General features: G+C 45.5%; 1 protein-coding gene across 1 annotated transcript; it reads left to right on the plus strand.

Annotated features, from left to right (window-relative positions):
• The first annotated feature begins 4,679 nt into the window (after positions 1-4,679).
• Positions 4,680-21,878, plus strand: LOC309337108 (monoacylglycerol lipase ABHD6-like). The gene is made up of 9 exons (XM_081853792.1): positions 4,680-5,098; positions 10,666-10,804; positions 13,589-13,745; positions 15,576-15,689; positions 16,072-16,204; positions 16,554-16,711; positions 18,259-18,313; positions 19,641-19,741; positions 20,879-21,878. Exons 2-9 carry the CDS (start codon positions 10,695-10,697, stop codon positions 21,053-21,055), a joined length of 1,005 nt encoding a protein of 334 aa, XP_081709918.1. The 5' UTR covers positions 4,680-5,098; positions 10,666-10,694; the 3' UTR covers positions 21,056-21,878.
• Positions 21,879-23,100: the final 1,222 nt, after the last annotated feature.

The raw sequence follows: 23,100 nt of genomic DNA on the forward strand, positions 1-23,100 counted from the left end.
TATTATTATTCTATATACGTTGGAAGCTGCCCAGGGGCAACCCAGTCGGATGAGCGGGGTGTTGTTGTTGTTGTTGTTGTTGTTGTTGTTGTTGTTGTTGTTGTTACTGTTACTATTATTATTTAGGATGTCCCATTTTCATCGGAGAAATGTTGGAGAGCATGACACTAGCATTGCTCCTGTTTGCCTGGACCTCTTTGCCACCCTGTCCTGCCACAGCCCCATGACGTCAAGCAGCAAGGATGTCTTTATGAGGAGGACAGCTCTGCCCCAGCTGCTGCTTCTTCTTCTTCTTCTTCTTCTTCTTCAATCACTTGTAGCAGAGTAAGATTGTCTTCCATAAACACGGTTTTAACAATGAGTCTGTAAGTGATTGTGGAGGCCAGTTCTGGATCCACAAGTCCTTCCGCAGTGAGGACATTGGTTTCTGCCACAAAGGATGAGCCAGTCCGTCAATGTCAGTTTCTTGTTTTTCCAGTCTTCAGTTCGGTCCTCCACATTTCCATGTCAGTTTGTGAAATATGTATATATTTTTTCAAAAGCCCTCAGGATAATCCATCAGCATTTCGGTGCAAAATTCCCCCAATATACACATTTCTGCCTGCAATTCTGCCCAATATACACAACTTTGCCAAGCAATTGTTCCTAACGTGATGCATTTTGATGTGTAACTTTCACCGATTTTTATGCACACTCTCCCATGACATATGCATTTTTCTTTTTGTACACCTTCCTTGGGCTGGAGAACTCAGACTGCCAAATCCAGAGAAGAACAAATGTCAAAGGATGGCTCTGCTTCGGTTTGTGTATTGTTTCGCGAAGTCTGAATTAGGTAGGTTCACCTTTACATGGAGACTGAATTGATTTTCTCCCGTTGCTACTGGCCATTGCTGCTTCCACAGAGCACAGAATTTGAAGGAGAGAGAGAGAGAGAAGGGTGGAGGGGTGCTATCCTCTTAACTTTTGGTTGGTTTTTAGAAAGTGCTACAATACAGAACTGGTGCTGGCAATGGCAGGTGGCATAAGTTATTGGTTCTCAAAAGAGAGGCACAGAACACCTGGAAGGGAAAATGACCTTCTGAGGAGGAGTAGGATATTTGGAGCCTCTCCATCTGGTCCCTGACCAAGATTTGGCAGCAATGACTGCCTTCAGAGAACGGGCAAGGAAGCCCTGGTGTGATGAGGCAGGAGATGAGGTTTATGAGAGGGAGAGGACTCAGCACTCCACCCCTGCCCTCAGCAGATGAGGCTCTGTGTCACAATCACCACCCGTTCAATGTTTTGGGAAAGGTTCCTTGCCCTAGGTGGAAGCGCTACTGGCCCACACACTACGCACCAGAGTGCAGCCTCACGATATTGTGCAAATATCTCCCCGAGTTCTTCTTCTGCTGGTCTTGGGCAGATGAGAAAGTAATGCAGCTTCAGAATTGGGGGGCAGAGTGTCTCCAATTTCAAAGTTCGAGAAAGGTGTAAGCAGAAGACAACTCTCCAGGCAACCACAAAAGACGATCAAGGATTGTGTACGGGTGCCTCCAGATGATCTGTATTTTGCAAGAGAGATTCAAATACAGCCGCACCTTGGAAGTCGAATGGAATCCATTCCGGAAGGCCGTTCGACTTCCAAAACATTCAAAAACTAAAGCGCGGCTTCCGATTGGCTGCAGGAAGCTTCTGCAGCCAATCAGAAGCCGCAGAAGCCCCATCGGATGTTTGTCTTCCCAAAAAATAGTTCGCAAACCGGAACCGTCACTTCTAGGTTGGCGACGTTTGGGAGCCAAAACGTTTGGGAACTAAGCTGTTCGAAAACCAAGGTACAATTGTATATAATAGAACTTCAGGTTTGCACAGTTGAAGTGGATTAAGGCTCTGTGGGTTAAGAAGAAGAAGAGTTTGTACTTGATATCCCGCTTTATCACTACCCTAAGGAGTCTCAAAGCGGCTAACATTCTCCTTTCCCTTCCTCCCCCACAACAAACACTCTGTGAGGTGAGTGGGGCAGAGAGACTTCAGAGAAGCGTGACTGGCCCAAGGTCACCCAGCAGCTGCATGTGGAGGAGCGGGGAGGCGAACCCGGTTCACCAGATTACGAGTCTATCGCTCTTAACCACTACACCACACTGGCTCTCGCCATTAAGACTCTGTTGCCCTAATACTGTAAATTCATTCATTCACTCATTCAAGGTTTTGCAGTTTGGAAAGTGACTGCGAAATGTACAGACATATAAATCAGGACAAGTGCAGGATGAATGCTAGTTGTCTAATTACTGCCCATAAACAAACCCAAAGGCTCCATAAAAACCAGACTGGACTAAACTTAGTGTAAGAAAATCAGGATGAAAGCTGCGGTCTACAGAGAGTTCATGTTCGACATTGTATTATGTTATGCCTGCCTTTTTCCTTTGGCAAGCTGGGAACGCAAACAAACTTATCTCCCTACGAGAAGCTTGATTGCTGCAGCATTTAATTTGCACTAGATAACATATTAAATGTTTATCTGTGCCAACGAGATGGTATGCTTGGCTTACCTGGAACCAAGTCTTGCTGGTTTGCTCACAGAAAAGTTTGCCAACCAAAATGGCTTAAGGCATATATAGAAGCTTGGTTTCAACAGGACAGGAGTTTATTTAATAGAGTTATCTCACTACTCCTCCCGGATTTAGGGCAAGCTACTTGTAGTTTTAGTAAGTAAATATGCATGTTCTTAAAAAAGTGTCTGCCAGGAGGGATGGGTGCCTTGGTTTATTTCCATTTCTCTCTGTTTCTTGTCCAGTTCTTCACATTTCTATATCTGTGCAAAGCTGCTTTGAGGGTTTCTCAACCCACCTTACAATCAAGTGGTATATACATTTTATTAAATAAATAAATAAATAAATATGTGCATTTAAAGAATTGTCATGAAAATTACTCAGCATTTTAGTGCAAATGTCTCCTTGTTTTGTATATAAAGCTGCTGAATATAGGCATTTGGCAAAACAATTTCCCCTAATATAATGCAATTTCCACATGCTGTTTTCACTAATATACCCACCTTTCTGCGCATGCATTTGTTCTCACATTACCTGGCTGGAGAATGGCACTGCAAATTCATAGAAGCAAAATTTTGAAGGATTGCCTGGGTCAGGGTAGACCCATTAAAATATTGAACCTGAATTGGTCCCGGAAGGATTTCCCCAGGGAGTCTCATCTGGCTCCTTCATTACATTTACATTTCATTACATTAGGCACCGGGCAAAAACATTTCTCTTTGACCATTTGGCTGATTAACATTCTATTCCCTTTTAAATGTAGTTGGGGGAGGGGGCTGCTATTCATTTGTTTGGCTTTTGTTTTACAGTGGTACCTCAGGTTACAGATGCTTCAGGTTACAGACTCCGCTAACCCAGAAATGGTACCTCGGGTTAAGAACTTTGCTTCAGGGTGAGAACAGAAATCACGCAGCAGCGGCAGTGAGAGGCCCGATTAGCTAAAGTGGTACCTCGGGTTAAGAACAGTTTCAGGTTAAGAACGGACCTCCAGCACGAATTAAGTTCTTAACCCAAGGTACCACTGTATTATGCATTTTGTGTTTTTGATTTTGCATTTTTATGTTGTGAACTGCCCCATGATCTTTGGATGAAGGGCGGTATACAAATTTAAACACCGTATTTTTTGCTCTATAAGACGCATTTTTCCCCTTCTAAAAAGTAAGGGGAAATGTGTGTGCGTCTTATGGAGCAAATGCAGGCGAGAGGCTCTGCTCTTCTCCCTCCTTGGGGAGAAGCCCCTAACACACGCTCCGCGTGCTCTTTAAAGGGAGCGCAGCTCTTGGGGGAGCCTTCATCCCGCTGCCTGGGAGAGGCTGCATGCAACTATGCCAGAAGCCAGATCCCTCTTGCTGTTCTGGGATTCAGAATATTTTTTTTCTTGTTTTCCTCCTCCCAAAATTAGGTGTGTCTTGTGGTCTGGTGTGTCTTATAGAGCAAAAAATACGGTAACAACAACACTAATAAATGTCCATTGCCTCGAATGAGTCTACTCAAGAGTAGGGCAAATATTGGCTACAACCCTCTCTGTGTTCTAATTCACATATTGTTCCAGAAAATGCCTGCTTACTTGCACCTAGACCAAGGTGTGGCAGTGCCCATCAGCTGCCCTGTCCTTAGTCTCAGTGTTGTCCTCCTCCTGACTTCTACTTCGATGATGGGGAAGGAACCAGAATGAGTTGGCTCTGCTTGCCATTGACTCAGGCTCAGGCACATACTGTTGGGTCCCCTGCCTTCCACCCCACCAGCCCCAAAGGGCACCGGCCAACACTGATTGGCCTACCTAGAAGCCCAAGATCTACCAACCAGGTCCAAGCACCAGGTTCGTTCCTCACTATCTCCGGGTATGGATGGAAGAGACTTCTGGCTGAGTGTTGACGATACTGAACTCGATGGACCCATGATCCCATTCAGCAGAAGGCAGTTTCTTGTGTAACATATTACCGATGCAGCCTACTTCCAGTTCACCCCTGACCTGGAACAACAGAAGCACACATTAGCTCCACTGTATATGGGACAGCCCTTCAAATAGTTGAAGATGGCTATCTCGTTGCCTCTTAATTGTTGTTTCTCCGGGCACCTTCAGCCCTTCCTTCTAGGACTTGGCCTCCAGGTTCCTCCTTGCTATTGCTCTTTTCTCTAGGGATTCCCTGATTGGCAAGGGGGGAGAGCCACAACCTTCATTCACCTGAGTCTCCTTTGCCTCCAGAGCAGCCAGCCACCTTTAACCATCTTCATGCAATGAGGCTGGGCACCTAATTACAGCAGGAGGCTGCCAAGTTAGAGAGGAACAAGCCCAAAGGTTCCAGAGAAGTAGCAGTCATGGGCCCTGAAGTGTTTCATCACAGAACCTCTGGTGATTTCAAGGCGGCAGTGTGTTTGTGTGTATGTGTGTTGGGTGGGGAATTGTGATGAACCCAGCTGCAGAATGCTCCTTCGGTGTCCAGGAGGCTTTAGATGTGGGAGGAAGGACGTCCTTAAAAGACTCCTCCACCCAGCTGGAAGATGCAGATACCAACAAATGAGGCAGCAGTGAAAAGCGAGAGTGGACACCTGTGCACAACTCCCCGTCCCAGGTAAGGCTCCATGGAAGAAACAGGGAATTTGACAAGTTTGCAAATTGCTGTGTATATGTGCGCAGGAAACTCAAATGTGTGCATGGAGAATGGCAGGCTGAGCAACGTCTAAACCAGGTATGGGCAAATTCCCTACAATTCCCATCATCCCTAGCTAACAGGGCCAGTCGTCAGATGATGGGAATTGTAGTCCCAAACATCTGGGGGGCCGGAGTTTGCCTATGCCTGATCTAAACAATCTATTGCACACAGTGCTTTGATGTATGCCACACATTCCTCTTACCCTTTTGGCATTCTGCTAAACACAGAGCGGTATACAGAAGGAGGAATGCTAGCATACATAAGAAGAACTTGTTATTCTTTGTCATGTTTGCCAGTCAGTGATACCATCATTTTCCCTTTGATGGGAGTTTTATATTATATCATATATATTATAATCAGATTTATATTATATTATATTATATTATATTATATTATATTATATTATATTATATTATATTATATTAATGTTGTAATTTTGTGTTTTGAACCATGCTGAGATCTACAGATGACAGGCAGTATAAAAAATTTAAAAGTTTTTTTAAAAAATTCTTTACTAATACTTAAAAGATTGATAGCCAACTCTTCATTGGTACCAATACCAGGGCAGGGATTCAAAATGAATTATTATTATTATTATTATTATTATTATTAACCCATCAGCAAAACAAAACAAAAAAGCAATTCTAAAAGCATCAGCAAAGGCAACGAAAGAGAACAGAATAAAGAACAAAGAGGGCTAAAAGTCACTTGTGAAGATCAAATTAAATCGTTATAATAAACACCTTAGAAGCCTGAGTGATCAGGTGCTCAGTGCTGAAATCACAGAACTGCAGAGTTGCAAGGTAACTGAATCAACGAAAAATGTATGATGAAGAGCCAGTGTAGTGTAGGGTTAGAGCACTGGACCTAGGAGAGCAAGGGTCTAGTCTCCACTCAGCCATGAAGTTCACCGGGTGGCCATGGACCAGTCACTGCCTCTCAGCCCAGCCTACCTCAGAGGGTTTTTGTGAGGATAAAAAGGGGAGAAGGCAAACCGTGTATGCTGCCTTGAGCATCTTGGAGGAAAGGGGGGGGTTAAAACAATAATAAATAAATAACTGTGCAAATTAAAATTAGATCTCAAGCTTAACATGAGTCAACAGTGTGATGCAGCAGCAAAAAAAGCTAATGCTATTCTAGGCTACATCAACAGAAGTCTAGTGTCCAGATCAAGGGAAGCCATAGTCTTGCTCTATTCTGCCTTGGTCAGACCACACCTAGAATGCTGTGTCCAATTCTGGGCACCACAATTTAAGAAGGATGTTGACAAGCTGGAACATGTGCAGAGGAGGGCAACCAAGATGATCAAGGGTCTGGAAACCAAGCCTTATGAGGAATGGTTGAAGGAGCTGGGTATGTTTAGCCTGGAAAAGAGGAGACTGAGAGGAGATATGATAGCCAACTTCAAATATCTTAAGGGCTGTCACATGGAGGAGGGAGCATGCTTGATTTCTTCTGCTCTGGAGAGTAGGACTTGAACCAATGACTTCAAGTTACAAAAAGCAGATTCTGATTAAACATTTGGGGGGAGGGGGAATCTATTCAGCTGAGCAAATGGGCAGGACCTTTGCCTTATAAAGTCAACTATTTCCTTATGGATAAACCTTCAGAAGAGTCCAACTGCATACATATTGTTACACGCCACTTCCAATCTCCACAGCAAGGAGTTCCAGGCGCTGCCTGGACTGAGCAGGCAGTAAATCGGACTGTGCAAGCTGGAGTTAACTCTTTATTAGCAATAACACGATCTGCACAAGCTTGGTGGCGTAATGAGCACAGCAGTTCATCCCAGTAGGACTCGCCCAATGGATCAGTTGCTGAGATGGAAAGTCCCTGCTTCCTCGTAGCCGTTTAAGCCCCCTCCTCTCCAGGGCTTCCAAGCAATCGGAGACTGTGCCTGTGTGGAGAGTGTCAGTGCTCCACCTGTTTTAGCCCTCTTCTGGTTCTGGGAGACAATGGGGAGGGGAGTTTGTTGCAGCAAAAAGGGGAGACACCCATGCCTTTTCACCAACCCGACTCATCTTTGCCTCTTGGCCTTCTTCCTCTCCTGCTTCTGCTTCTGGTTTTCTCTCTGCCAAAGACCCTCCCAGCTCACTAAGCCCCGTTACCTCTTCAGCTTCCGACACATCCTTCTCCCAGTCTGCTCCCTCTTCTCCCTCATCGCTGTCCCACCACCACTCCCCGGGTTCTGATCCTTCTTTCCTTGGTGTTTCCCCATCTGGTTCCTCTCACCATTCCTCTGCATCCAACCGGTCCATGACAGGCACTTACCTAAGGCCTTTGTTTTCTTTTTTTGAAATGAAGCACAGCAGAGACTGTGGTGTCTTTATGATCTATGGTTTATTTACACATATATACAACCTGAGCCTACGTAGGAATGTTCCACAGCATTCATACCCCAAGAGGTTGTGGCTTCTTCCATAGCTACCATTGTTCTCAAACGTTGCTCTTCATCTCTCTCTCGCTCTCTCTCCAGCATGCTGCTTCCCAGCTTTGTTGCTTAACTTCTCCCCGCAAGCCCAAAACTCATGGCTTTATCTCTGGAGTCAAAAGGGCCCCACCTCTTTGCTCTCTGTGGCGAGTTCCTTTGATGCACTGTTGGGCTAAATGGCTCATTACCCCACAGGCTACCACCTCCGTGGAACTTAGTCAAGAGTAAATTAGCACCCGCTTGGCTTATTCAGCCTGTAACATGTGCTAATCTCAGGGGGTTTAGACATGTCTAATATGCAGGTCAAATACACACATAGGTCTAGCTATCACCTCACACCGGGTGTGAGGAGAGACTAGCTTTCAACACCTCAAGTCTTAATTAAATTCTAGTACCTATAAACCTATTTTTATTCATTCATTTATTTATTGAATTTATATACCGCACTATACCTGCAAGTTTCAGGGTGGTTCACAGAATAAAATCAGAATATAAAACCACAAAATACATAATCAAAATAAAAACAACAACCCAATAACTCCCCCCTCAAAAAAACCCCACATTTTTAAAGGGCATAGGATGTCAATCAAATCAATCAAAGGCCTGGTTAAAAAGAAACATTTTTTAAAAAACAACAACAACAACCACCAGCGGTCAGAAATGGTGGGAATTGTAGTTCAAGGACATCTAGGTTTTACCCCCCCCACACACACACCTGCTGCACCCCACACAGTCTGCACTGGGGTTTGTAGTCCCCAGGATAAGCCGCCAGAATAATCATGGGAAGAGTTGCTTCTAATCTGCCGGAGGTTCAAATGGGTTTACTTCTGCCTGGGAGGTGATGATGAGAGAAATTATTTCCCTTGGTTCAGGAGCTGCCCAGAACAGTTTCACTCAGAGCACTACTGCATCTTTCAAGATCTGTTTCAAGATCTTGTGGCGAGCTCTCCAGAGGTTTGGAGCCAGGTGCATCAACATCACACTCATAACACACAATTGGGTTGCAATTCACCAACACCTCCAGACGCCCTTGTCTTAGTCCTAATCAGGCTTTTGGGGTGAATCACAAGGAGGACAAGCTGAATCCGGGCAGAAGAGGGTTGATGAGAATAGAGCACAGGTAGGTAGCAATGAAAGAAGACATGGTTTTTCCATTCCCACTCTGTGTCTGTCACATGCAACCCTGTTCCTGTTCTGCTGCAGTTCATCTTCCACCAACATGTACATGATTATCGCGCTGCCCATTGTGGTGAAACTCTGTAATTTACGGACCTTTGTCGGCAAGGTGATGTCTCTGCTTTTTCAGATGCTGTCTAGGTTTGTCATTGCTTTTCTCCCAAGAAGCAGGCGTCTTTTAATTTCGTGACTGCTGTTACCATCTGCAGTGATCATGGAGCGCAAGAAAGTAAAATCTCTCACTGCCTCCATTTCTTCCCCTTCTATTTGCCAGGAGGTGATGGGCCCAGTGGCCCTCATTGACCTTCCCTGAGTGTTTTCCATGCATGGAATGTGTATTTGTATTCAATAATATCTCTGTCTTGCCTTGATGGAGTGTGGGGCAAGTGTAGAAACTTTTGGTTTTTGTATAGCTGGAATGTAGCCTACTGCACAATGAATTACACACCTGTTGCTCTGCCTACTATTTGCCTCTGATCCTGCCCACCCATGGTATCTGACCCCTCCAAGAGGCTGCCCATGAGGGAATGTAGCTGCCATAGAAAAGCCTCTCTCCTGAGGCACCATACAATAAGCCACACTTTTTGATGGGACAACTCATCAGTTCTTCATTGCAGAATGTACGGCTTGGGTTGGCAGATATGGGGAGAGACACTTCTTCAAGTATTTGGGTATTAACACCTTGAACTGGGCCCAGTAGCAAATAGGCAGCCAATTCAGCTCTCTCAGGACAAGTGTTATACAGTCCCTCCTTGCCTCATCACATTCTGCCCTAGCTGGAGCTTCTGGACCGTCTTCAAGGGTAAGCCCCACTTAAGAGTACATGGTAGTCTATCTAAGTAGAGCATGGATCACACAGCTAGGCTACCCAGCTCCATTTGTATTAACTTTAAGTATATTTTCTTCCAATTGCCTTGTTGATGAAACACACCAAGACGAAGTCCTCCCAGGCTTGTGTGTTGAGCACGCTGCTTTATGGAAGTGAGAGGTGGGCAACTTACAACCACCAGGAGCAATGCCTCAACAGCTTCCACATACACTGTGTCAGGAGGATCTGGAGCATCACATGGCAGGACAGCATCTCAAACAAAGATGTGCTCCCCCTAGCCCACATTCCCAGCATGTTCACACATCTGTCTCAGCAAAATCTAGGCTGGCTTGGTCATGTCCACAGAATGGAAGATGTCAGGATCCCCAAGGACCTGCTCTACAGGGAGCTGGCTTCAGGCACCAGGCTTGTTGGTGGAACAACTCCCAAGACAGACAGATGCCAACAACATGAGAGATTTGTCCCCATCACCCTCCCTGCTGAGTTCCACAAGGGGCAGCCCTGATATTATGGCAGAGGAAGCTGGCAGCCAGTGCTCTCCTCTGGACTGGTTGTAAGATCTTAGTCAAGCAGGTGGGGGCTGGTTGAGGTTGATGGGGCAGTGTCACATTTGACCAAATGAAGCAGCCTCTATATAAGAAACCAGCTTCTGGTATTATAGTGGTCCACGTCTAACACTAATGTTATACTGGTTGTTTTCTTTATGGATGCATTAACCACACCGCATGTCCATCACATGTGAAGATTATTTCCTCTTCTCTTCTGACATTCCTAAAAACTAACCTCAAATGTACCTTTGGAATAATATAGCATCTGGTCATAACCTGAAAACAATTTTCTTTCCAATAAATGCACAAAGAAAAATTATTACCCTACTTCAAAATATATCCCCAAATGTCAAAAGAAACAGGTCTCTCAACAAATCCTAAGATTTCTTTATCTGCTCTTCTGGGAAATGAAATTCTAGCAGAACTGCAGGCATTAGGATTGACATCCTATTAACTGTCTTTATTCTTTTCTTTGATTGTCTGATTGGTTTATTATGCGCAGACCGCAAAGAACCACCTTAACTAGCAGACATGGATCTCACCGTGATTAAGACGATTTTTCGCATCCCTATGACTATCCTATCAACCCTTTTTGTGCGGTACCATGCGTTGCCTTCACTAATATTCAGGATCATGATGTGGTGAGTGCATAGCTCAGGTTATATACAGCAGTGGTGGGGAATCTGTGGCCCTCCAGATGTTGTTGGACCCCAGCTCCCATCAGTCTCAGCAGGAATGTTCAAGTGTGATGAGTGTTGGGAGTCCACCAACATCTGATACATGAAGTGACTTCCATCCGTGGTCAACTATGCAGTGTCCTAACCAGGAAGCAGTATCTGTTTGGTGCAAGTTCAGAAGCCAGGAAGCTAACAGCTGCAATAGGACAGCGAGGGAGAATCTGTGGTCCTCCGCTGTTCTCAGACTTCAGCTCCCATCAGTTCCAGCCTTCATGAGCAATGGTCAGGGATGATGGGAATTATAGTCCAACAACATCCAGAGGGTCACCTGTTTACAACACCCTGTACTAGGTCTGACTCTAGTACAGTGGTGCCCCGCAAGACGAAAAACTCACTAGACGAAAGAGTTTTCCGTTTTTTGAGTCGTTCCGCAAGACGAATTTCCCTATGGGCTTGCTTCGCAAGACAAAACGTCTTGCATGTTCTTGCGAGTTTTTTTCCTTTTTCTTAAAGCCGCTAAGCCGCTAATAGCCACTAAGCCGCTAAGCCGCTAATAGCCATGCTTCGCAAGACGAAAAAACCACTAGACGAAGAGACTCGCGGAACGGATTAATTTCGTCTTGCGAGGCACCACTGTATTTAGAGCAGGTGTGGGTAAGTTTTGGCTTTCCAGCTGTTGTTAAACTACAACTCCCATCAACCCAAACAAGCATCAGAGGCAGGAAGAGAGTCCCTAAATCTGATCCTGATGGAGGGCTGGCTTAGTTGCCAAACAAATTGGCTCCCAAACGCTGCAAACCTGGGAGTAAGTGTTCTGGTTTGCGAACGTTTTTTGGCAGCCAAACATCAAATGCGACTTCTGCTTGAGTGCAGGAAGCACCTGCAGCCAATCGGAGGCCACGCCTTGGTTTTCAAACGGTTTCAGGAGTTGAACGGACTTCCGGGATGGATTAAGTTCGAGAACCAAGGAACCACTGTACATGAATCTATGAGAGGAGAAGATAAAAAAAGAAACAAAAACAAGGAAGCAACAGCTTGCCAAACAACACTAGCACAGAAGAGCCATAAACAAACAGGATGGCAATAAATGACCCCTTTAAGGAGTCTAAGGCTATACTTTTAAAGCACATCCGAAGCACAGTCTTTCCTTCAAAGAATTCTGGGTACTGTAGTTTCTTAAAGGTTGCTGGCAATGGCAACTGTGTGGCAGGTAAACTACAGCACCCAGAATTCTTTGAGCGGAGGTATGTTTTGAGTATGCTTTAAAGGAACAGTGTGCTCACAACCTAAATCCAATGTATGTTTTTTTGAACGGGAAGCAGGTGTACCAAAAAAGGGCAAAGAGAGTCAAATTTGGACACACAGAGAAGTCAGGCTAGGAACTGTGTCTTTCCCTAGGCTATCAAACCATCAGTAACCTCAGGATTGCAACTCTCTGCTGTGGGAGGGTAACTGGCAGCTGTTCCTCAGGATCGTACAGGTTGTTTTCTCTGGTAGTTATGATGGCTCAATACACTGAAACTTCAAAGGACCGCTCCCAATGGCTTCAGAAAGGAACACAGAGAGCCTGCTGACTTGGATCATTTGGTCCATTTAGCTGGTAGACCAGCAGCCCTGACGGGAGATGGTAGAGCTTTAGAGTACAGCATACATCCCACCCAAAAAAATTAATAATCCTGGAAACTTTAGTTTGTTAAGGGTGCCAAGGACTGTTGGGAGACCTCTGTTCATCTCTCAGCTACAATTCCCAGAATTCCCTAGGAAGAGGGACTCTGTGAGGGTCATAGGAGCCTCTTGACAACTCTCAGCACCCATAACAGATTACAGCTCCCAGGATTCTTTGGGGAAAGCCATAGCTGCCTGAAGGGACACGGGTGGCGCTGTGGGTTAAACCACAGAACCTAGTACTTGCCAATCAGAAGGTCAGCGGTTCAAATCCCCGTGACGGGGTGAGCTCCCATTGCTCGGTCCCTGCTCCTGCCAACCTAGCAGTTCGAAAGCACGTCAAAGTGCAAGTAGATAAATAGGTACCGCTCCAGCGGGAAGGTAAATGGCGTTTCCGTGCACTGCCCTGGTTCGCCGGAAGCGGCTTAGTCATGCTGGCCACATGACCCGGAAGCTGAATGCCGGCTCCCTTGACCAATAAAGCGAAAAGAGCGCAGCAACCCTAGAGTCGGCCACGGCTAGACCTAATGGTCAGGGGTCCCTTTACCTTTACCTTTATAGCTGCTTGAAAGTGGTATCATCCTGCTTTAAATGTATAGTGCAAATGGGGCCTTGGACACTCAGCTGTTATGTAATAATAGCTGATTATTTCTAATAAACCAAATAGATCTTAATATGCAGTGGTACCTCTGGTTACGAACTTAATTTGTTCTGGAGGTCTGTTCTTAACCTGAAACTCTTCTTAACTTGAGGTACCACTTTAGCTAATGGGGCCTCCTGCTGCCACAGCGCCACCGGCGCATGATTTCTGTTCTCATCCTGAGGTAAAGTTCTTAACCCACGGTACTACTTCTGGGTTAGCGGAGTCTGTAACCCGAGGTGTTTGTAACCCAAGGTACCATTGTAATCAATCCTGATGGCTGAAGAGCCTTCAGAGCCCTGGAAACAGAGAGGGTTGGCCACAATATGGGTTAGACAGCAGGCCAAAGCAAAGCTGGTGAGCAGCAGAAACTCTGCCACCCTGATGTCAACTGGAAGTGCAAAATCACTCTTGCCTCATCTTGCTTTTCTCTATAATTTTAGGTTCAAACGTCATAGAAGGGGTGTGAAAGTGGAGCACGTGGATTGTGATGGCTACCGATTCAGTTACTTCACGCGGGGGCAGCCTGGACCTCGGCCATCCATGCTGATGCTACATGGGTTCTCTCTCGACAAAAACATATGGTTAAATACAATCCAAGTAGGTTCCCATTTTGTTATTTGTACAATGCCCGATATTTGCCCAGGGAGCTGCTTCAGACTGGACAACTGGCACCTTTGTAAGTGCCACAAAAATGCTCATTCTGCACTTGTAAGGAATCAATCATTTAGCGTGGCGACAATAACACTCTGGAACTCTCTGTCCCTTGACTATATTTATTTATTAAATTTGTATCTCACCTTTCCTTCCTTCCTTCCCTTGCTATATTGTTTTGTATGCAAATCATATTTTGTTTAGGCAAGTCTACTCAGATATGTAAAGCTGTATTTTAATATGTAATTTTACTTGACCATATATAGTTTAAACTGTTGCTTATTTTGATTATGGTGCTTTTTAAGGTTAGCTTGTTTTTAACTCTGGCTTTGATTGGCAACAATTTATATATATATATATTATGAAAACCGTTAGAGGCTTTTTCACAATTAAGCAGTATACAAATTCTGTTAAATAAAGGAACAAAGCAGCTCCATCCACAACCTACATGCAAAGAACTCCCATACCATGTTAACAGTCATGGCTTCCCCCAATGAATCCTGGGAAATGTAGTTAAGGCTCCCCTAACAGACTTAACAAACTACAGCTCCCAGGATTCTCTGGGGGAAGCCATGACAGTTTAAAGTGGTATTATACTTTCAATGTATCGTGCAGCTGAGGCCTTTGTTAAACCTCTCTACAAGTAGATAAATAGGTACCGGTCCAGCGGGAAGGTAAATGGTGGTTCTGTGCACTGCTCTGGTTTCGCCAGAAGCAGCTTAGTCATGCTGGCCCCATGACCCAGAAAAACTGTCTGTGGACAAACGCCGGCTCCCTTAGCCTGTAAAGCGAGATGAGCACCGCAACCCCAGAGTTGTCTGCGACTGGACTTAACTGTCAGGGGTCCTTTACCTTCTTTTTTTTTTACTGCCTTTCTGCCCAGGCGCCCAAGGTTGCTTAAAATCTTAAAATACCAAAACAAACAAAAGAAATAAAATATAGAGCAACAGAGACTTCTCAGGCTGACTGATGGTGTCTCCAGAAGCTGATGGCATAAGCTCCGAAGCCTGGGCCTCCCTCACTTCTGCCTTCCCTCAGGTCACACAGGTCTTTCTTAAGCAACCACAGGCAAGGTGGGGAAAGCGGCTATCCTAACAGCTCTCTTGGGCTGTTGATGGTTCCAGCAAGAGCTGATGGTTCATATGCTCCCAGTCTGTACACATGAGACCAGCCTGCTAAAAAAATATGCCACCTTAACCACACCACCCTTCAGCAATGAAGAGGTCCAGTTATGCAGTTGGTAGAGCATGAAACACTTACACACTCGGCAAAAGATTCCTGCATTGCAGAGTGCTGGACTAGATAGCCCTTGTGGGCCCTTCCAGCTACAATTTTATGATCCTCTATGATTCTATGAGGGATGCAGGTGGTGCTGTTGTGGGTTAAACCACAGAGCCTAGGACTTGCCGATCAGAAGGTCGGCGGTTTGAATCCCCGCAACAGGGTGAGCTCCTGTTGCTCGGTCCCTGCTCCTGCCAACCTAGCAGTTCGAAAGCACATCACAGTGCAAGTAGATAAATAGGTACCTCTCCAGCGGGAAGGTAAACGGCGTTTCCGTGCGCTGCTCTGGTTCTCCAGAAGCGGCTTAGTCATGCTGGCCACATGACCCGGAAGCTGCACGTCGGCTCCCTCGGCCAATAAAGCGAGATGAGCGCCGCAACCTCAGAGTTGGTCACGACTGGACCTAATGGTCAGGGGTCCCTTTACCTTTACCTTTATGATTCTATGCTTGTTTTGATTCCTTGGTTTTGTATGAAGAACGTCGTCTTTCCACAGCTCTTTCCTCGTAACCTCCACTTGATCTGCCTTGACATGCCCGGTCATGGAGAAACCACTCGCCTGCTGGGGGAAAGCTACACAGCTGCAGCTCAGACTAAACGGATACACCAGGTAAGGCCTCCATTTACCCAACAGAGACCCATTCTATCTTGAAAGCTGGCAGGCGAGTGGTTCCCAGAGAAGACCTTTACTGATTGGTGGAATGTGGGAATCGTCATCATGGCTGACTGTGTGATCACTTCAACTGGGGCCAATGGGCTGCTTAGAAGAAACCAAGTTGGGAGTTGAACCCTGGCTTGCAGGTTGTGGCCCATCACTCTAGGAGAGGCCTGGCTAAAATAGATCACCGTATTCTCTGGAAAACACCCTGCCTGGCTTAGTTGCTACAATGGGGTCATAAAACTGCCTAAATATATGTAACACGATTTCTCTTTACCTGCACGGCATAAAAATAAGAAGTAATAATTTAATAATAATATTTTTATTATTTCAGTTTGTTGAGGCCATTGGCCTGAGCAAAAAGCCATTTCACCTGGTCGGCATGTCTATGGGAGGAATGGTTGCCGGCGTTTATGCTGCTCAGTACCCATCTGAGATTTTCTCCTTGTCCCTCCTTAGCCCGGCAGGTGAGTACCAAAATTCTTCAGATCTCCTTCTCCAGTCGCCCTTCCAAAATGACACGGGTGATTATTCCTGGAAACTCAGAACTAAGTCATAGCATCGCAGGGTTGGAGGTGATTCCAGGGGTCATCTAGTCCAACCTTCTGCAATGCATGAATCTTTTGGCCAATGTGGAGCTGGAGCCCATGGTAATGGCGACCTTCTTATGGAACATTCTCCCCAGCTGGTGCTTTTGAAGTTGCTTTGACTTGTTGATCCTTTAAATTCCGCTGCCATCTTATCTGTTGAAACTGGAGTTGTGTCACGAATTGCTTTGGTTTGTCTGGACATTCTGCATTGTCTCCCAACTCCTAGGTCTGAAGTATCCAACAGAAAACGAATTCTTCATGCGCTTAAAAGAGCTGATTCAGGCCAAGAACCCTGAGGATACTACTCTCATTCCAGTGACTGACAAGCAGGGCAAACACTTGTTCAAAATCTGCTTGCATCGCCCCAACATTATAAACACACAGGTGAGGGAAGCTGTACTCCCAAAGAATGCCCAATCCTCTGCAGTGATGTCTCCTACCTATGCCAACATCCTATCCCCACTCCTCAAAACTGCTTAAGCAGGAAAGGCACAGGCTGAAATCTGAAAACTATGGAATTAGCTCCCACAGTATAGGTAGATATGGCTCCCAACTTGGATGGCTTCTAAAAAGGACTGGATGAATTTCTGGAAGAGGATATCCACAGCTACCAGTCACAATGGCCTGTGGATGCCAGTTGCTGGAAACCACAGAAGGGGAGAGCGCTGTTGCACTGAGGTCCTGGCTTGTGGGCTTCTCAAAAGATAACTGGGTGGCCACTGTGAGTAGGGGATGCTGGTCCGGATGGGTCTTTGGCAAGAGAGTGCAAGTTCCCTGTAGGTAATACCAGGCTGCCTTTCACCTGCAACTGGTAAATATGATAGGAGCTGGGCCCCCAAAGCCAGCGAGGCTGCCTCATCCCTATTTTGAAGTGAGGTAATGCATGTTAGCATCTAAACACCACCAATCCATTAGACCGTGATAACCAGAGCCCAAAAATACATAACTACACCATTGATTAATGAATGCGGCAGCTAGACTGGTGACTGGGAGCGGCTACCTAGACCACATAACACCGGTCTTGAAAGACCTACATTGGCTCCCAGTACATTTCCGAGTACAATTCAAAGTGTTGGTGCTGACCCTTAAAGCCCTAAACGGCCTTGGCCCAGTATACCTGAAGGAGCATCTCCACCCCCACTGTTCAGCCTGGACACTGAGGTCCAGCTCCGAGGGCCTTCTCGCTGCTGCATTGCTCCTTTTTCGTAACACTGGCGGCTCCCTCACTGCGAGAAGTGAGGTTACAGAAAACCAGGCAGAGGGCCTTCTTGATAGTGGCGCCCACCCTGTGGAACACCCTCCCATCAGATGTCAAAGAAATAAACAACTATCTGACGTTTAGAAGACATCTGAAGGCAGCCCTTTTTAGGGAAGTTTTTAATGAGTGATACTTTAATGTATTTTTAATCTTTTGTTGGAAGCCACCCAGAGTGGCTGGGGAAACCCAGCCAGATGGGTGGGGTATAAATAAATAATTGTTATCATCCTCATCATTATGGTCTGGCAGCAGCAGGCCAAGAATGAATGTGTAAATACCGGAATGAGCAACTACCACCACAGCTTCTCTACTCTAACAGCCATTTTGCCAATTCACAGCTGATAATTCCTATAAACTCATAAAAGTGGAACAGTTCTGAGGTGAATTTACTTTCGTTAGCCTCATTTTCATAGCAATGCTTTATTAATTTCTTCACACGCTGTAAAAAAAAAAAGGCAACAGATTGTGCTTCGCATATTGATATGCCTTATAATTCTTTTTAAATGTTGATATACCAAGTTTCCATCCGGTCTATGAAATACATAGCCAGAGAAACCAATGTATCACCACCACCAGCTGCCTTAAGAAAGGAACATATCGTTCCCTGACTCAAACCTCACAGCCTTCTGATGTTGTCATCTTTGACTCAGACCTTCTTGTTTTCCATGCTTAGCTGCTGAAGGGTTATCTCGATGATCGGAGACCACATAAGATGTTTTTCATAACATGTAAGTAGAGAAACCAGTTGTGGAGTCATTCTATGTTGCTTCACACATTACATGGAGTTAAGCCAGCTGAGAATCAGGAGCGCACTCGGCAGCGGACAAACATACCTGCATAAGTCTGTTGCATTCACACATTCCAGTTTTCTGAAGAAGCAGAAAGTGGCTTGCTAAATATTCTTGAGAGGTGCTCATGCATCAGAGAAAGGGGAAGTTATGGATTCAAGCTATCACTGGAGCATAGAAAGATGTCATATTGCGTCAGACCATTGGGTCCACTTAGTTATACTGACTGGCAGTGGCTCTCCAAGGTTTCAGACTGGGGACTCTACCAGCACTACCTAGATATGGCCATCAATGGCTACTAGCTATGATATCTGTTATGAGACATATCTCAAGTTTTGCAGTGAGGGCCCAAGTAGATAAATGAGTGAGACGTCCCTGGTTGCAGAAGGGTTGCTATTATTCACCCTTTGCACGCCTTCGAAAGGGTGGGATAGAAGTTGAACAAATATTTGTTTTTACCGTACTGCCCCAAATATAAGCCACACCTCTTTTTTTCCAAATTCTGACCGTGAAAAGTTAAAAGTGCGGCTTATATTTGCAACCTTACAAAAATTGGCTTGGAGTGGGCTTGTGCCTGGATGTGGCCTGATTTCAGCTGGGCCCGCTCCCAAGATGGTGGTACAGTGCGGGAGTCCCTGAGAGGGAGACAGAAGGTGGCAAGGAGGAGGAAGGAAGGGAGGAGCACAGATGAGAAAGAGAGAGAAGGTCTACTAGGAGGAGGAACAGGAGATGCAGCCGGTGTGCTGGGACTGGTGCTAGCCCGAGGTGCTGCCTGGCTTTAACCCAAGGGGCACGTGAGTCCCGCCAGCTGCCGCCTCTCCCCGCCTGTCCTGTGGGGGGGGCATGGTGGTGCTGACCCTCTGGAAGTGCTGCTGCCCACTGCCACCGGAGTGAAGGCGCTGCCTCCTTGGCCCCTCTTGGCCCCCGCTCCTCCTCAGATATTGTCATTTCCTCCCCCCCCCCTTGATTTTAAAGATGACTTATATTCGGGGTGCGGCTTATATTCAGGACAATACAGTAAATTGCAGCTGCATGTTTTCCCCAAAAAAGCAAACTGCAGGTGGGGATGGGGGAGATTAGGAAAACAGCTGGGAAGTCAGCTAAAGGTCCTTCCTCTGTGACACAGCCCCTGATCAAATTAACACAAGCAGGTAACAGTTATTTTTAAAAGCTGCAGAAGACTGTGATTAGGGATCCCCTCGGCATATCTAGTTCCCCCTCTGCGCATGACAGAAACAGCCCTAACTCTGCTTCTTTGTTGGTAAAGGTTTCTTAGACGTCTCCAGTTCTAAGTCCAGATACAGCCTTCACGACAATATGAGCAAGATTAAGGCACCTACACAGATCATTTGGGGACGGAGTGACAAGGTAAGTTGTGCGTGCGCATGCTTGTGTTCCTAGGGAGCGAGGCAAAAAAAAGTGAGCTGTTTCAGTGGCTTTTCATTTCCCGAGGTTGTTGCTGTTCTGAATGGTTCGTTTATTTAAATTTGGCACATTTATGTTCCCACCTTTCATAATGGAAATCATAGCAGCATGCATGGGCTTCCTAGACAGTCTCTCCTCCAGACACTGACCAGACCCAGACCTGGATTTGCTTTAGCAAGGTGGCTGCATCACATGCTCTCAGACCATGGCCTAGGTTAGCTCAAAACAAAGAACTTGGTTCATGGCCTTTATTAAGCTGGACATCTAAGGCAGGAAAAACAAGTGCAGCAATCGTTAAAACAGATACAAATAGGCACATGCCAACCAACAAACTACCATGTCAGTCCAATCAATATTTGTTTATAATCTGAGATTTAAGGCACCACAATTCCAACACCTGCCCTGTCCTAAGAAAACAGGTAATATGTATGCGCTGGGGAACATAAATTCCCACTGAAGGGATGACATACTAAATCACACTGGAGTTCAAATTTAGGAAAGTGAATACAAAATGGGATGAAGTTCTCAGAGTAAGGTGAATAATATTACAATAACTGTGCAATGAGCATTTTTTAATGATTCTGTATTTTCTTTGTTGCATTGTGAATTTTACTATTATATGAAAGTCAATCTGAGATGCTTGTGCAAATAAGCTTAATCAGTTGGTCAGTAGAGCGACTCTACAAGCAGAATTGGGATTCAGCTTGTCACTAAGTACCACTTAGCAGTTGCAAAGTTACTGTGCAAGGCGAAACCTCTCTGAATGGAGCAGGACTTCCTCTCTCCCTCCGATGTCCACCACCCCACTAATTTGATCTTGGTTGTTCCCCCAACCCTTTTAGAGCAAATTTGGGGGCAGGGGTCCACAGGAGGATGAGAGGATGAGAGGGAGGGGAGATTTGTTGGATTCAGTTGTGACTGACTACTGATGATGATGGTGATGATGGTAATAGTCAATATAGATTTATACCACAACTCACCAAAGGTTAGGGATGCTATCAATAGTCACAGGTGAGAGATTTCCTCCCAGTGCCATGCAGACACCGGGGGAGAAATATATATTCATTCTTTGTTGTTCAGGTCTTCGATTCGTCCGGCGCAGAAGTTTTGGCAACAGGAATTCCCATCTCCCAAGTGCATATGCTGGATAAATGTGGACACTTCATAGCATTCGAGAGACCCAAGAAATCTGCAAAGCTCATCCTAGAATTCTACAATTCAGTTTGTGACAAAGCAGAGACGAAGAAGGTGGCATAAACCTCACTGAGTCCAGCAGCTGGAGTATTTAAAGGGACTTCCTACTCTGGAAAGAAAAAACACGGGGCATAACGTTGTGGGTGTTTGTGCTGGCTTCCCCCATTTGTTACAAGACGGTTATTTATTTATTTCTAAAGTTGGTTCTGTCCCACCTTTCAGGCCTGGACTGACCTTAAGGATTCTGGAATGTTCAAGTTGACTTCTTTCCTTCGACATATTGGAACCCGGAATTAAATTGCACGATTTGCAGCACAGTCCTATGCACGTCTATTTAGATGTTAGTCTCATTGAGTTCACTGGGGTTCACTCCGGTACAGCAGAGTGGGGAACGGTACAGCAGAGGTGGGGAACCTGGGGTGTTTGTTGTTGTTGGACTCCAAATCCCACCAGCCCGAGTCATTGCCAATGGTCAGGGGTGGAGGAGCTGGGGCCCAGTATCATCTAGGGAGGGCCCACGTTCCCCATGCTAGTGCCACAGCCTTCAATTATAAAACCAAACTGCGAGCCTTTATGGAATCATATTGTGTAATTTTTACTTGATGCCTGTCACTTCCCCTCTGCCTTATTTCAAAAATAGGATGCACTTCAGAAACGGACAGATCTGTCAAATGCACCTTGCTGTCTCAACAGACAGCATATACATTTTAAAGACAAACTTTAGGCTGCTTCCAAGATGGTGGTGCCATAAAGACAGGTCCCTTTTTACACAGTCAATATTCCATCTGCCACCAAATCCTTATTCAGACACTTCTCACAATACGTTGCAAAAACAGAAACGCTGCCATTTTTCTCCATCCCTTCAATAAAGCTCTGGCCACACCTCCTCCCTTGTCCGATCTCAGTCTTTTCACCTCTTAACCAAACTGAGCATCCATTGAGAATTCATCTCTCCATACTGGGAAGTCTGTGATGCCCCTCCTCAAATTTTACAAAGTCCCGTGCCCTTCCACATCCAGCACAACTGCCTGGTCTTTCCTGTTAAAAGCAATCCAAGCTTCACAAACTGGGCTCACTCCTCTCTGCCTTATATTCACCATTATCTCTCTGCTTCCAATATTCGCTGGCATTTCCACCACCATCAAGTTGCTCAGAAACTGCAATGGATCTGCTCGGTTTTGGTGCCATTTCTGGGATACTCCCCTTGGATCACCTGCATAGTTCTCTACTTCTTTTCCTTCAATTCCTTCCCCCAAAGTGCACATTTTTCCATACAGCATATTGCTTAGCCTCTTAAGTCCACATCTCCAAGGGAAAAATGAAGCTCTGCAGAACAGACCAATGAATGCCAATCAAAAGAAAGTCCAGCTGTTTCCAATGGTGCTTAGTCCAAAATTAGTCTTTAAAGGATTAAAACTTGCCCATTTAACCATGTTTGTTCATATCCCTAGGTGCCCTTGTCTTTTCATCATTCCTCCAGTGTTGACATTTATATTGTAAGCTCACTGGGGTAGGGACCTGGATTTTTTCCTTTCCTTATTCCTCTTTGTAAAGCATCATGTAACACAGTTTCCAGCAATCCTGTGCCCCTCAGAAGTTTTGGACTACAACTTCTATCAGCCTCAACCAGCCTATGCACTACTAGACAGTGGGAATTGTACATGAGGATGTCACATAGAGAAAGATGGGCTATAGACTCGTGACATGACTCAGAATTGCTTCTCTCACTAGAATGTGATGAAGGTGATTGTTGATCCGTGGGTAGCACCAGCAAAGAGAGACAAGCATTAGGACTTGAGCCAGTGTGGTGTAGTGGTTAAGAGCGGTAGACTCGTAATCTGGTGAACCGGGTTTGCGTCTCCGCTCCTCCACATGCAGCTGCTGGGTGACTTTGGGCCAGTCACACTTCTCTGAAGTCTCTCAGCCCCACTCACCTCACAGAGTGTTTGTTGTGGGGGAGGAAGGGAAAGGAGAATGTTAGCCGCTTTGAGACTCCTTCGGGTAGTGATAAAACGGGATATCAAATCCAAACTCTTCTTCTTCTAATTGTCCAAATCATGTTTTCCTCCTGTTATTTGGGAAAGTTGGTTAATGGGCAAGAGATCTGT

Source organism: Podarcis erhardii (assembly GCF_964252035.2).
Source record: "Podarcis erhardii genome assembly, chromosome: 2".
Taxonomy (NCBI): Eukaryota; Metazoa; Chordata; class Lepidosauria; order Squamata; family Lacertidae; genus Podarcis; species Podarcis erhardii.

Bases quoted from the DNA above. Each gene is read 5' to 3' on its own strand.
- LOC309337108 (XM_081853792.1), top strand. From the start codon at position 10,695: ATGGATCTCACCGTGATTAAGACGATTTTTCGCATCCCTATGACTATC. The intron at 13,746-15,575 runs GTAGGTTCCCAT...GTCTTTCCACAG, and splicing joins TATGGTTAAATACAATCCAA to CTCTTTCCTCGTAACCTCCA. The intron at 16,205-16,553 runs GTGAGTACCAAA...CCCAACTCCTAG, and splicing joins GTCCCTCCTTAGCCCGGCAG to GTCTGAAGTATCCAACAGAA.